Source organism: Sylvia atricapilla, chromosome 15, assembly GCF_009819655.1.
Source record: "Sylvia atricapilla isolate bSylAtr1 chromosome 15, bSylAtr1.pri, whole genome shotgun sequence".
In the NCBI taxonomy this organism is placed as follows: Eukaryota; Metazoa; Chordata; class Aves; order Passeriformes; family Sylviidae; genus Sylvia; species Sylvia atricapilla.
This window is the reverse complement of record NC_089154.1, coordinates 4045771-4060776: the sequence shown is the minus strand read 5'-3', so window position 1 is coordinate 4060776 and position 15006 is coordinate 4045771. Positions and strand designations below refer to the sequence as shown.

Below are 15006 nucleotides of genomic sequence, written 5' to 3'. Positions count from 1 at the left end.
TTCAAGGCTCTTGTCAGAAGCTCCCTTAATCCTTTTACCAGCATTTTGTTAGAACTTTATGTTATTAGCCTTTCTCAAAATCACAGAATTGGTTTATGTTTATTTAAAGATATTTCAGAGTATTTATGACCTCTTGCTGTCTCCTTATGCCATTTAACATTTACTTCTAGAAGAAAGAGGTTTGCTTTAAAAGCTGCTTTGTAACTTATCTGAGAAAATTTTTTTGAGTTCCATAATGCTTTTCCTGTCTATAACAGTGAGTGAGGAAAGGGGTGCAGATCACAGTTGGAAATTTCTGCATACCATAGTCAAACCATTTCTTCCCTGCTTGCTGTATCCCCATAATCTTCCAAGGTAGATATTCCATTATACATATGTGAGCACTGACACAGCAGGACAGGCAGATAGAGAGAGTGCTCTTGCAGAGTGTTAATAACAAAGAACAAAACATCTTTCTAGAACACCGTGAAAAATGCTGCCCCCAGGAAATTATACTCAAGAATAGCCAGGAAAGAACTTGCTGTCACTCGTAATAAGCTTAGCTGGGTTAGGAACACTTTTGGGAATATCTGTTGGATGTTTAGATGACTTATACTGTTTTCCCTCTAGTGCAATTCAGGGTTTAGTTTCCAGTGCACTGGAAGATTAATTATTTAATATATGGAGATGAGTATTTTTCTTCCTCATTCCAACTCTATACATTTATATAAGTACACATACTGCTTGTTATCCCCTTCCTCCTGTCAGCTGTGCCACACACCAAAGTAAAGTTACAATGGCTCAGTAAATCAGGCAGTCATGTGCTCGCAGGAGAAGGTGCAGTGGCAGCACACAAGCTGTGCCTTGTGCTAAAAACTGGGATATATGAGTGCTCTTGGATTCGGTAGAACTAGAATCAACTTCTCCTCTTTTTCCGTGTGTGCTTCTCAGTGCAGAGCACAGCCAGCGCAGAGCACCGTTGCTAATGCTGCTGTGAGTTAGAAGTGAGAGCACATTTCAGCCAGATAACCTTTCTGACACCTTTTCGGTGTCTCGTTCAAAGCAAACCCTGCGGAATCGCAATGACAGCATCATGTCGACCACGCCCGAGCCTCCCGGGAACGATTCCATCGTGCGGCGCTGCAAAGAGGACACCCCTCACTGCAGGTGGGTCACCCCTGGGGAAACCTGGCCCAGGGACACCGGGAAAAGGGCTGGAGTGTCTGCCTCTGCTTGGACAGTGTCTGTAAGGCACAGGATTAACTCAAACTTCTCAAGGCTTCCCTTCATCACACATTTTGTCCAAAGCACTCAGGGGTGTCTGGCAGTTCAGATGGGTGACACCGTGACAGCCCCGCAGCAGTGACTGTAGTGGACAGACACACAACCAGCACTGGAATGACTCGGCACTGATGCTATTGAGAAAGTGCTCTCTCTACCTTCATACATCGGTCCAGCTTCAGTCTTTGCCCGTCAGCTCCGTGCTGCCCACATGTCCCTGTTCTTTCCCCTTCTCTCAAAGCCCCCCTTCACTCTGTAGGCTGCCAAAGTAGAGCAGAGCTGCTTGCACATCTGTGAGGAGTGGAGGGGAGGTGGTTTTTGTGAGTCTCAGGGTCTGTTTCTCAGCAGAGAAGGGAAGGGAGAGGCTTTGCCCTTGGCTTCACCTTCCTGCAGCTTCTACTTGTGTCAGGTCAGGGCCCCGTGGAGTTCCCCTGGCAGTGAAATCACATCAGCTGGTGAGTGGGAAGTTGGCGGCAGGAAGGAGAGAGACCACTCCAGCCTCACAGTTCCCTAAAGGGCACTGACCCCTTTTCTAAAAGGTTTTCTGCAATGTGAGCCTCAGACATGCTGTGTTGTGTGGTGTTGGTGTGATGTGATAGCATCAGTGTCTGCAGCAGAAATACCCAGAGACACAAATGCACTCCCTAAAGGTCTCAAGCGGAAGGAGAAAAGAACAGAGCACAGCAATTTAGAAGAAAGCAATACATGTGGAGGGTTTAGATCTTTATTAGATCTGGTTTTAGTACCTAAACTTTATTAGAACTTTATTCAGATTCTTATGTTTTTCAAAACATTCTGATCTTGGGCAGATTGCCACTTCTGCCTCTCTCTGTGGACAGCTTTGCAAGAAACCTTTCCACTGAGGGCATCCTCAGCTGATTCTCCCACATAACTTTCTAGGCTGTTCAGGATTTAAGCAGTGTTTATTTTAGTCTCCCATGGCTTCTCCTTCATTGTCCTCCAAGTCCCTTTTTAAAGTGTGTTGTATCAATTCAGGATGGAGAAAAGGGGTTTTTATTAATAATTTGAATGTTTTGTGCTTCAGGTGCTTGAGAAGCCTTTGGCAAGCCTAAAGTTTCCAATATTTGCGGTGTATTACAGAACACAGTAGAGATTATATGGAAATTATTCATCTTGTGGATTTATTTCACTGTAACTCTGACTGTATTCTGTTCTGTGTGTTAAGGCATTGGAAGACTGAGTTGTACTGAAATCTGAATTTTTCTCTCATATTAGATATTCTTCATGTGGAAAGAAAAGGTACCCTGGAACAAGATCTGGATGTGGGTTTACTTTGTTGAGCTGATAATCGCTAAAGTCAAGTATCTCAAGAGCCTGCCCAAAAGTTCACTGTAGTTTATAACTTTATAATTAGCATGCTAAATTTTTGGAACTTATTTGTGAACATAATCCAGAATAATTGCTGTTTGCAAGCCAAGTTGCAGGTTTCACAGTTCATCTCTTCTTAATTTGTGTGAAAAAAAAAGGTGAGATCATCATTTAATGTAGGAAAAGGTACATTATTTTCCTGCTTATGCATGGTGCAAAAATAGCTGATTCTCTGCAGCCTGGCTGCAAAAATTCACCCTTCAGCTGAAGCCAAATATGAGGAATATCAGCTCCACAGGAGACCTACAAATCATTTTGAATGGGAAAAACAACAAGCTGTTATTTAAACAGCTTTGCAACCAAAGGACATGCTTTAATGAAGCCCTTCTAGTGAAGCTGACAGATCACTCACTTGGCTGGACAGCCCAAATACCTCTCTAAGAGCAAATCTTTGGTGAATTTAGAGTGGTTTTAAGGCCAGCCCACCCAGTCACCTCTGCAGGAATGGCTGTGTCCCTGGGAGCTGGGCTGGGACCAGAGCTGTGGCAGCGCCTGTGCAAAAGCCTGGAGCACTTTGCCTTTCTGTACTGCAGGTACCTGAGCAACCATGCAGGGTACCCTGAAACAGCTATAAAACGCTTCAAGTACATTAAATCAAGCAGATGAATTACTCCTCTTCTGCTGCAGCTCAGTAACTTCCCCTGCATTCACTCTGTCCATCAGTGAACTTCTGCCTTTCCACTCCGTTGTGGAAAACCCCCACAGTGCAGTGCATGCACAGCAGGCATGGTGCAGGCATGGGGCAGCCCTTTGTCTCCGTGCTGAACCGAGTGTGGTGTGAGTCACACACCAAACCATCCGTCAGCAACTTCCTTGTCCTCAGCAAAATCTTCATTTCCTCGCTGCTGTTGGCAGTTCTTCCTTCTGAACCTTCTTGCTGCTTCACATGCTTCCCGTGCTGGCTGACACATGTTGTCTCCTGCCCTTTTCTGTATCTTCCCTGGACCCTCAAGGGTGTTACTTGCTTATTGTTTTGCAGCTGCACCATTGCGTGATGCAACACCTCCAACATCTTCCTTTTTCACAGAAGAAGTTCCTCCTTCAGAACTTAATGAAATCTACTGGAGCTGGAAATCTGCTGAAAGCTTGAAAGTGTTCATCTTTCTCTCTCTTCCGTTATCTCATGCTTTGTTTTTAATTCCAGCCTGGTTGAAGAGGACAATGACAGCTTTGGATGTGATGCTTTGGAGCTGGATGGTAAGCAGCCATCATTATATCATGTATAATTGAAATATGAGCTAATATGTGATCAGCTCCCCAGCTACAGACACTGTCAGATAACCAGCCCTGCTCTAATTAAATGGGACATGCAGCCTATGAGTAAATCAAGAAGACAAAGGGTTGGCCAGTGGTGAGAAGGGGAAAGCAGTCATTCCTGAAGAACCAAGTGGGAAAAGCGTTAGTTTTGTTACCATGAGGGTGGTCAAACACTGGAACAGGGTTGTCCAGAGAGTTTTACTCAAACTCTTCATCCTTGCAGGTATCAAAACCCATCTGGACAAAGTCCTGAGCAATCTCCTTGAGCTGACCCTGCACTGACCTTTGACTAGACAGTCTCCAGAGGTCCCTTCCCACTTTCTGTTCTATGACAGTGGCATTCCTTGTGCCATGTCCTGTGGATCATAACTCTGCGTAAAGAATTTCCTTCTTCAGTATTGGCTGGGATCAATTAAAATTCATTTTCCCCTTTTCATCTTTGTCACTTTATCTAGGACTCATTATCATTCTTGTTACTCTTTCCAGATGACAGTCACGACAGGCATTCACACGGAGCTCCTTCAGTGCACTCTTCCTCTTCTTCTCATCAGTCAGAAGGCCTGGATGCCTACGAGCTGGAGCATGTCAACTCCATATTTAGAAAATTCTCTCTGGAAAGGTACTTGAGATGCCAATTTACCTACCTTAGAGACTAAGAGGAAAGGGTGCTGTGGTAGAAACTCTCTATTTATTTATTAGTTGCTGAAGTTATAACAGCAGAAGTGATTCTGGTGGCAGCAGTAAAACGTTATCTTGGAGCCCTTTCATGTCCTGTAAACCCGTGAAGGTCATCCAAAAAATTCAAAAACTTCAAGGTGGACAAAATGTTCTAAAGGCTTCAATTCCTCCTTGTGATCTTGCTATCTTGCTGCAAGAGCTTGCTGAGTGGAGGACTGTTATACACTGAGTTTTCAGAGATGCACTGGGAGCAATTCAGATGCTCTTCTCCAAAACTTGTGCAGTACCAAGGAGGATTCCTTTTAGATCCTGGTGCTTGGTAATGCTAGAAGTTCATTTGTATATCCCTCGTTCCTCATTTAGCTCAGAGTGAGATAACCCCCTGTCCCTCTCTGTCCTGGACACAGGCCCTTCCGTCCCTCTGTCACGTCTGTGGGCCGCGTCAGGAGCTCGTGTCACACCATCCAGCGGGTGACGCTCAACGGGGACAGCCTCAACTCCGAGATCACCCTGCTCGGGGGCAATGACAAAGGCAGCTTCGTCAGCTCTGTCAAGACAGGCTCCCCTGCAGAGAGAGCTGGCCTTCGGGAGGGACACCAGATCCTGCTGGTGAGCATGAAATCCTCAACAGGCAGCACCGGGGCTCTGCCCACCCCCCTGTGCTGTCCCTGCCATCCCATGAGCACAGTGCTTCTGCCAAGTTTCTCTTTACTTACTTTCCCCTCCATTGCCAATGTTCCCAAACCATTTTCTTGTTAAAATGCCTTCCCCCCAGTTTATATTCCTGCATTTCTAACTCCCAGGGAAGCCCGGGATTGTCCAAGTGCTGCAGTTCTGTTGACTGCTAGCATTCCTAATTTGAGAGAAAAAGAATTATATAATTGGGGCATAATCTACATCCTGATAACAAAGTGCCTGCTTTGTTTAATAAGAAAAAGATCTTGGCACTTTAAAAAAATGGTTTAATTGACTCAGAGATTGAACCTGTGCTTGAGAGTAATATTTCTTTCATATCTAGTTGGAGGGCTGCATTAAAGGGGAAAATCAAAGTGTTCCTTTGGATACTTGCACAAAGGAAGAAGTTCACTGGACAATTCAGAGGTGCAGTGGTCCAGTAACACTCCAGTATAAATCAAATCATGAAGGTAAGACCAAAAGTATTTCTTATCTCAAGTAGTTCCCTGGGCTTTTATAGCAACTTGTCTGGAAGAGAGTGACAGGACCAACATATCCTTTGTATTGGTGTAAATCTGAAGCCTGCCACTGGTGTTAATTACAGCTCCTCTGTGGGACTGCTTCAGCTTTTAGCCTAGTGTCTGAGAAAAATACCAAACCTGTTTTTCAACAGGATTCTGAAAAATTTACATGGTGGCCAATAGCAACATGACTCATGAAACACACTCAAGCTTATTTTTATGTACAGTTTTCTGCAATACAGTGTGGTGAGCTGAATGATCTTTATCCAGCTGGTTGATTTAGCATTTACCTGATGGAGTTGCCCTGTTTATTACCTTTGTGGCTTTATCTTATCTTTAACAGCTGGAGTTCATGTGTGCTGAACAGAATTTGATTTTAGTGTTCAGGTTCTATAATGATAATTTCAGGTTATGGATCAAAAATTACATTCCAAAATCCATTCTTTACTGGTGTATATAAATGGGCATTCGTGTTTTATGCTGGTTAGAGAATTTCAGCTGCATGTCTTTGATTTTCTTTGATGTTTTCAATGGTAGGAAAGACTATTGCAATTTTTTGAGCATCACTTAACTGCAGATAAAGCAGTTATAGATTCTGGGAGTGCCAATTAGAGCTCATAATAAGAGGAATAACTTGCCATTAAAATTGGTGGCAGAACTCACACGGCCCTTAGGGGGCAGAGCTATAGCTGTGTCTGTGTCTTTGCTGAGTTCTTTATTCCATGGGTCATGTGGGGAGCACTGAGAATGGAGTTACCCAAAAGTAGCATTATAATGAGAACATTCCCACAGAGCCTACAGCAGCAGCGTGGGCTGTCCTGGGTCAGTGCCCCATCTCTGAGGTGCAGGCCCTTTTGGAAAGACAACACTCTGGAAGTACAGAGCTCTCTGAGAGGAGCCCCAGGAGCTGCTGCTGTGGCTTCTCCCGGAGGGAATGCGGCCAGAGCAGAGGGTGAGCTCCTGCCTCGGCCCTTCCATCCCCGCTGCAGGGTACCGCAAGCTGCTCTCGGAGCTGGAGGAAGGGCTCATCGCCTCGGGGGACTCGTTTCACATCCGCCTGAACCTGAACATCTCCAGCCAGCTGGACTGCTGCTCCCTGTCGGTGAAATGTGACGAGATCGTCCACATTCTCGACACCATGTACCAGGGCAGGTGCGAGTGGCTGTGCGCCAGGGTGGATCCCTTCACTGACAGGGACCTGGAGACGGGGACCATCCCCAGCTACAGCAGGTGAGAGTGATGCTGAGTGACCACTGCTGAGAACAGGGGTCTAGAATCGGGGAACTTAATTACTGCCTAAGGAAAGAGGTGTCTGTGTCCTAAACTTGGAGCTAAGGTCTGATGTTGAACTGTAGTATGAGCTATAAAACTTAAGAATGGAGATTCCAGATGTTACCTGAAGAAATAAAGTAGGTCACTCAAAAAGTATCATATGCAAATATTCCATGGATATTCTTTAATCTTTAACTGCACTGCAGTTGTTAATATTATTTTGTTCCTGCCTTTACTGCATGGTTAACTCAGTCCTCACTGCTATTTCTACTTAACCTTTTCTGTAGGCACAGACTCATTGCAATCCAGCTTCTTCATGAGTGGTTTCAAAAATATCTTGATCTTTGTGATTTCATCCTTTCTTTCAGAGCCCAGCAACTCCTTTTGGTGAAGCTGCAGAGGCTGATGCACAGAGGAAGCAAAGATGAGACAGAAAACTCCTACAACACCCTTCGGGCACTGCGGGTAAGGATCTACAAAGTCTTTTTAACACCTCATACTCCTCTGCTACTGGTTTTTCATTTTTCATCATCATTTTGCAGAAATTCCTGTTTATACTCTCTGTAGGTTTTGATTGGGTCAGGCAATGGGCACTTTCTGTTTGCTTTAAATAATATTGTCCCTGGGAATGAACCCAACTCTGGCTCACTATTAACTCTTCCAGCTAAGAGGGACTACACTTTAAATGTCCAAACTCTGTTTTGTATTTTAGTTACCCTTCTCATGCTTCTCTGCCCATAAACATTTAATGCATCTTCATGTAGACAGGAGGAAAAAGCTGTGTCCTTGCAGTTAATAATCAGAATTATTTCTCTCCTATTGTGAATAACCCTCTAAACCACAGAGTCTGTTGTCCCACTTTAGACAGACCTGTCTCTCCCAGCCTGGATGTTATGGAGAGAATTTGGATTATCAGACCTTCACACACAACAGCCCTTCTAATTTTCCCTTTTCCATCACTAGAAGAAATTTGATTTTTTCTTTCTTTAGACCCCAAAATTCCATTTTTACATAATTAAAACTGCTCTTCCTGGTGTATTAGTTACCATAAGTTATTTTTAGAGTCTGAGAGACATTCATGCTTCTAAATTCTGCAGAGACAGGTAGACAGTGCTTGTGCTTGATTTCAGTCAAGGTTAAGTGTCACACATCCCTTCTGTGCTCACAGCCCCACTGATCAAAGGGACAGAGATCACTGGCAGAGGTGCTTGTGAAAGCAAAAGCTGTGCATGCTCTTTCTTGGTGCAGAAATTATCTCTTTCTTAGGTGTGGAGAACAGTCTGTGAACAAAGGAATGTGAAAAGCAGTGTTTGTCAGCACAGGCCATTCTCTGTCCACTGTTTGTTTAGAACATTTTATTTGGGATAAGTATCCATCGCTATTTCCCTTTTACTGGAAATATAAAATATCTGGTTCAGCTTCTTTTGTTTCTCAAATGTTATGATTCAAAAAAATATACAAACCCCCCTATATTTTTATTTTTATTTTTCACTAGAATACATTGCAGCCAGAGGAGCCTGCCCAGCAGAACGACCCAAAAACCAGCCCTCGCCTACCCAGAGCAAGCTTTCTTTTGGGTCAGATTTTACAGGTAATAAAGTTCAACTCCCCAGTGCAATGTCTGAAACAGTGGATCTGAACAGTAGATATTCTCTGGCTATCCTAATTCTCCCAGAAATCCCAGCTCAGGTCTAGAGGTTGTATCAGAATTTGTTTCTATCAAAAAGAGATTTAATGCATGAAGGGGAAGGATGGGTCGTGTTTTCTGTTATGATGTGAGGTGTTTGTTTTCAAGAGCACGGCTTCCATTATGGACGTGCCTTGAGGAATCCCACACATCTGCCACCAGAGGCTGAAATGTGCTTCGTTTGTCGCATAAGGACAAATCCAATGGGCTGGATCAAATCTCCAAGTCTCTGAGATAGGGCTCCATCAGAAAACAGCCCTTTAATTTGGGCCAGCGACTCTGAGCGTGACAGAGACTGTGTGAAAGATAAAGCCTTGGGAAGAAAGGTGGTTGGGAAAGGTTAGCAAATACACAGGAGGAGGAGTTAATGTTTGGATAGAGGAATAGGCGGGTGGATGAGGAAGGAAAGCATGAAGCCTATTTCTCGTGTAAAATGACTGTAAAAAAGATGCCATTTGGGAGTTTTTAAGTCTCTCTGGTAGAGCAAAGTAGAGGCAGTTTGGGTATAGCCTGTGATACATTTGTGCACATACTCTGGTATGATGTACACATTGGGGCTTGTACTGGTGATAGCAGGGAGCTTTGTGAAGGGAAAACATGCCTCTCAAAGCAGAGAACAAAACAACAAATCCCAAAGGGGATTAACATGGGCTCTGAAACAGATCTATGATATTTAAAGAGTCTTAGAACTCAGTCCACAGATCCATGGAGTCCTGTCTTTGACAGACACAAGTGATTTAGATCTCGTAGGTAACGAGTGTTGGCTGATGAACACATGGGAGGGTAAATAATGCAAGAAATGAGTCTCAAATCTCTCTTTTTTTTTTTTTTTTTTTTTTCTTCACCATTTTAGTTTGTCAGTAGGTCTGAGAACAAATACAAACGAATGAACAGCAACGAGCGGGTCCGCATTGTCACAGGCTGGCCCTCAGGGCTGGCACTGAGCTCAGCTGAAGGGAAGAAGCTGCCTGATAAATTGGAAGGTACAAACCTAAAATAGCCTTTACACACATAGCACTGGCACAAAGGCCTACATAAACATCTGCAGAACAGCATGGCTGAAAAATATGTCACAGGTCTTGCATTTGTGGTCCACTCTGAAAAAGTTCAACAGCAATTGTGACCAAACCTGATTTTGCTAAAAGTGCTTGGGGCACTAAGCCTTCACAGGCAGCTTTAGGACACTGAAATGTCCTGCCTGGACCTCCCTAGGTGCTTTCTTGCCTTTTGCTCCAAAACGTTTAACTTGGAGTAAGCCAAGATAATAAGCAGAGAGTCTCCAAGCAAATGTTGTTTTGAAGAGGTTAAGAAATAATCTCTTGAAAGCAAAAGGCAGTTGAATTATTTAGGATTAGGCTGGACATCATAGTGCTGTGAGTATAGTAAAGACAACCCCAGCAAAAGGGAAGGAGGACCAGTATGCCTAACCATGTCATTCCTGGTTCATGTGTGCCTCCTTTTTTTTCCTCCAAATATTTCTGGAGAGGAACCCAGAGGATAAATGTCTTGTTCTTTGCTCAGATGTGGATTCTGAGGGCGAAATGGACAAGAAGCTCAGTCTGATCCCGTACAGCCTGGTCAGACCCATCCACTGCGAGCGCAGGCGCCCCGTGCTCTTCACCCCCAGCATGCTGGCCAAGCCCTTGGTGCAGAAACTTCTCAACTCTGGAGGTGCCCTGGAATTCAACATATGCAAGCCAGGTAATGGGATAAGAGAGGGCCACGACTGGCAGCCCTCAGCGTTGGAAATGTGAACATATATATGCGTGCACACGTAGGGGAATGCACATGTGAGAGTTGCTTGAGGTACTTCAAGTCACATCAGAGTGATGTGTAGCTGTAAATCCTGCTTTTTGAGACTATCTGGGATATTTGAATGTTTTTGAGACAGCCAGTACACATGGTTATGAGATTCTGTGTCTATAAATATTATCCATGTGTATGCTGTGTGGTTGCTAGGCTGCCCCTCAGAGACTGAAATGCTGTGAGTGCTCTTTCTGTTTGCATACTGTTTGCATACTGCATATCTAGGCAATGTGAAATTTTGATTAATTTGTTTCTAGTATTTGCTATTATGAGGAATATCTTCCCTAGAGCGACTTTAGGTTTCTGTCTCATCCAAGCTGTGAAGATTGTGCATTTGATCTACTGGAAAGACTGATTTTCTTCCATGCTAAGTATTTACTATTAAAGCAGTACGCAGTGCTGTGATGGCTGCAGGGCAGGATTGTATACAACCCAGCATTAAACAGAGCTGACGTTTCATTTTTACACTAATATTGAATACCCACAGCATAGCATGCAGCCTTACAGTCATCCAGACAGAGAAACTGAGAAGTTAAGTATTATAATAAATATCCCCTGTCTTGCAACATAAAACAAAAGCTTTGATGTAGAGCTGCAATTCACAAGGGGGCTGGTATCACACATTGCAACCTAAGCCAAATTTTTTTGAAACTTTAAACACAAATGTTGGAACACTAAATCCTTGTTTTAGGATCCTGTGCTCTAAAAAAACGAGACCACCTCTTTTTAGCACTTCTCAGCACCCTCCATCCCTGCACTGTTACTATATAGCATTAGGTGCTGGAATTGTATTTACTGTTTTAATTTAATGCCTTCATAGTGTTGTAGTAATTGCCCAAGGACTCATTGGTGCAGGATATAGCTGAGATGCTCAGCTGTGATCAGATTAGGCTTTAATTGAATTCAATGGAAGAAATGAGGCAGCTGTTAAGACAATTCATTGCTCATTCTCCTTCCCTGAACCATCCTTACATCCCATGTGAAGTACTGCTGGATACTTTTCTACGTGTTCTGCTGCTATAAATTTGATTCTCTCCCCATCCACATCTCTTCCTAGATATTGTAACAAAAGAAGAGTTCTTAAGGAAGCAAAGGACAGACACTGTCATCTTCAGCAGAGAAAAGAATCTGAACACATACGAATGTATTGTACCTGCCAACATCGAGGCTGTTGCTCTCAAGGTGCTCACAGTGCTCTGTGTCCCTTCTCTGGGCTCTCTCTGAACCTCTCTGCAATGTCTTGAATAACAGACTGACCAATTTACAGTTGCACGTTCTCTCTCCTGCCCTCCTTCAAGCTCAGATTTTTATTTATTCCCCCAAATGGTTTTTATTTGTGCTCTTACTTTTCCTTTTCTTTTCCATCCTCATCCATATCCTTTTATATTCTCCCTCCTTCCCTGTGATGACCCACATAGATGCAGTTAAATATCCTTTCATTTTCTGTGCTCCATCCTTTATTCATTTCCTTTTCATATCATAAGTATATATGAATACACGAGAGAGTAAGAGATACAAGAACCTAGACAAAGGAAAGAAAAGCCTGAAACTCAGACACAGGGGTGTAGAGAACAAAGATAACAATGCCCAAGACAGAGATCTGATGTCAAGTAGAGTAGATTTGATGCACAGCATGTAAAAAAAGGAGAATTAAAGTGATGGGGCTTTGTCTCACAAGTAGTTGCAGTAGATGTTCTTTCTGAACAAAAAGCAAGGCTGTGTGTTTGTGTCTATATGTAAAACTGGTGTTTTATCATACTCTTCATCTTTAGAGCAATTCATTTCCATTTTAAACCTTTTGAGAAAGCTGTTAAGCTCAACTGTTATTTGACGGACTAGTTTAAAACCAGTAGGAGGAGCTGGACTTTGAATGTACATTTGATTAAAAGGTTTTAAATCAGTACAATGGTAAATAGAGAGCTTTCCAAATGACCTCATAAGGGATAGATATCATTATCTTCAGATTCCACAGCAGTGAATTTTCCTTTGTGACACTGTTATGACTTTGTTTTTAGAACAAGCATTGTCTCCTGGAAGCTGGAATAAGCTGCACGAAGGATTTAATCAAAGCCAAGCTATATCCTATTGTTCTCTTTATAAGAGTCTCAGAGAAAAACATCAAGAGGTTCAGGTAACATGTCAAACCTTTTGCATATTTGATGTTCCATCTTGTTCAGTGAATAATTCTTGAGTCCAATAATGTTCTCACTGAGAGAAATAAAGAACCTCATCCCTCCCCATCTGGTACTTCTACGTGCACTATGTCCTCCCATGAGTCCTCCCTGAAATCTTACAACCAGAGAAAGCAGGAATTCCCCAAATCTGGCACTCTTTCACTGTCACTGGTGGCAATGAGCATTGTGGGAGGATGAGACCGAAGAAAATGTGGTTTTCTCCATGCTCAGCACTCCCACAGCATTTCTTAAGGTAATGCAAGCTGGAAGAGGAGAGCTCATAAACACTTGCACTCTCCCTCCATTCAATCCTCTTAAATTGTTTCCCTGTAGCAGATATTTCTCCTTGTGGGCGGCATGGGGGTAAGGGGATGGTAGACCTGGAGTAGCTGCATTCTTCACTGCTTTTATTGCTTCTAAGTAGTTAGGAGAAAATAAATTCTTGATGGGACAGCTGGGACTACAGGATTCACTTAAAATGCAAGACATTTATTTTTGGTCTGCTCGTTTGATACAGGAAACTGCTGCCGAAGCCCGAGACCGAGGATGAGTTTTTACGGATGTGCCGCCTGAAGGAGAAAGAACTGGAAGCTCTGCCTTGCCTTTATGCCTCTGTGGAGGCCGAGGCCTGGAGCAGCATCGAGGATCTGATCCGGACAATAAAAGACAGGATCGGGGAAGAGCAGAGGAAAACCGTCTGGATTGATGAAGATCAGCTATAAAAAGCCCCAAGTACCACGGAGCTCTTTGGTGAGGAAAGGACACATCCAGGTGGAGCAGGGGCTCACAGAATTCTCTGGTTGGGTGCCCAGAGCTCACTCCTGTCTCACCCTTGCTGGCTGGGCACTTCCTGCTGGCAGGATGCATGTCTGCAGTGGCACTGGAGCTGTGTTGAAGAGCCAGAGTCTCAGATGCTGGGATCCAGGCTGTGGGGCCACCACCACCATTTCTGATCCACTGGCATTTCTTAAGGGACAGCAGCTGTTTAACACATGAGGACAAAGATCTTGAGAGAGAGATTGGGGTAATTTATTATGTTCAAAACATGGATCTCTTTTGTCTCATTGAAAACTGGTGAGACCAAATAAGTGGAATCTGAAAGGGATAAGGCGTGGGAATTGGGCTCCAGGATGTGGAATTGAGATGTGTGGCACACCCCCCTGAGGTGAGATTCTGAACATACACCGCTGAGGAAGCTGAAGGCTGGTTGGGAGCAGCAGCAACACAACTGCTGATGGCCAGAGCAGCTCTGTAGCCCTGTTTCTCCACAGCCATTTTAATCAAAAGAGAAGAAAATAGCTATCCCTCCTGGCATTAACTAAAATGAAAATTTTCTTTTCCTTTTGAAACTCCAGTTTTATTTAACAGTTTTGCAGGTTTCCTTTGTAGTCCTGGTGCTTACAGGAAAACAGACTTCACTGTCCCAGTGGCACATCAGATCTTTCCAGATCTGCCAACATTTCCTTTAGTTTATCCCTGCCTCTGCATCATATTCATTTGTACACCTCTGAGTTTTTAATATTTTTTTACTCATGGAAAATACCACGGCACCTTCTTCGGACAACAAGTTCTTCTGTTTCTTCACTGAAATATTTCTCTACAATATCATTGCCTGCCAACATGCCTGCTCTCGACAGGAGGAACTATTCTGAGAAGAAGAAAAGGAGAATTTCATAAGCCAGTAATTGCTGTGAACCACTCAGTCCTTGACCTGTGTGCCGTGACTGACAGTGAGGAGATCGGCGGGAACCACGCTGTGCTGTGGCCAAGTGGAAAATGCTTCCACAAGTGTGTGTAGAGGTGAGGAGACCATGTCCCATTTTCAAAAGCACTTAAGTCCTCAGAGAGTTTAAGTTCCACTGCTCGTGAGTGTGACTTAGACTCCTAAATCTCTTCAGTCTTTGAAAGCTTTCCTCTCGACATTAGACGCTGTACTGAGATTGCCAAATTGATCCAATAAAACTGACCCGATAATAATGACTCGCGCAATTGCTGATCTGAAACGCAATAAAAATTGACCTACAGATGAAGAGTGGTCCATCCCATTGTCCTTAGATCCTTCATTCTTTGCCATACCCCTCCCTTTTAAGATGCATTTAACAGCAAATTTCCTTTCCTTCTGCATTCATCCCCTGTCCCCATCTTGGTGCTGTGGGCTGATGTACAGCAGCAGGCAATAAAAAACCAATCGGAATCCAAACAGAACATCTGGCCTGGTTGCCTTCACTAGATTAGCTGCTCCCCTGTCTTTGCAACAAACTTCTGCTGTGGGTGTCTCTCAGGTAGA

At 43.7% G+C, this 15006-nt stretch overlaps 1 protein-coding gene across 2 annotated transcripts in view; it reads left to right on the top strand.

Annotated features, from left to right (window-relative positions):
• Positions 1-14759, top strand: part of CARD11 (caspase recruitment domain family member 11) — a 43796-nt gene extending 29037 nt beyond the window's left edge. For both annotated transcript variants that reach the window (XM_066329765.1, XM_066329766.1), the window contains exons 12-24: positions 1043-1146; positions 3794-3846; positions 4393-4525; positions 4992-5193; positions 5603-5729; positions 6770-7010; positions 7421-7517; positions 8548-8643; positions 9593-9722; positions 10261-10440; positions 11603-11727; positions 12561-12676; positions 13237-14759. In XM_066329765.1, the coding sequence (XP_066185862.1) occupies positions 1043-1146; positions 3794-3846; positions 4393-4525; positions 4992-5193; positions 5603-5729; positions 6770-7010; positions 7421-7517; positions 8548-8643; positions 9593-9722; positions 10261-10440; positions 11603-11727; positions 12561-12676; positions 13237-13441 (1809 nt within the window). In that variant the 3' untranslated portion in view covers positions 13442-14759. The remainder of the gene's footprint in view (positions 1-1042; positions 1147-3793; positions 3847-4392; positions 4526-4991; positions 5194-5602; positions 5730-6769; positions 7011-7420; positions 7518-8547; positions 8644-9592; positions 9723-10260; positions 10441-11602; positions 11728-12560; positions 12677-13236) is intronic.
• Positions 14760-15006: the final 247 nt, after the last annotated feature.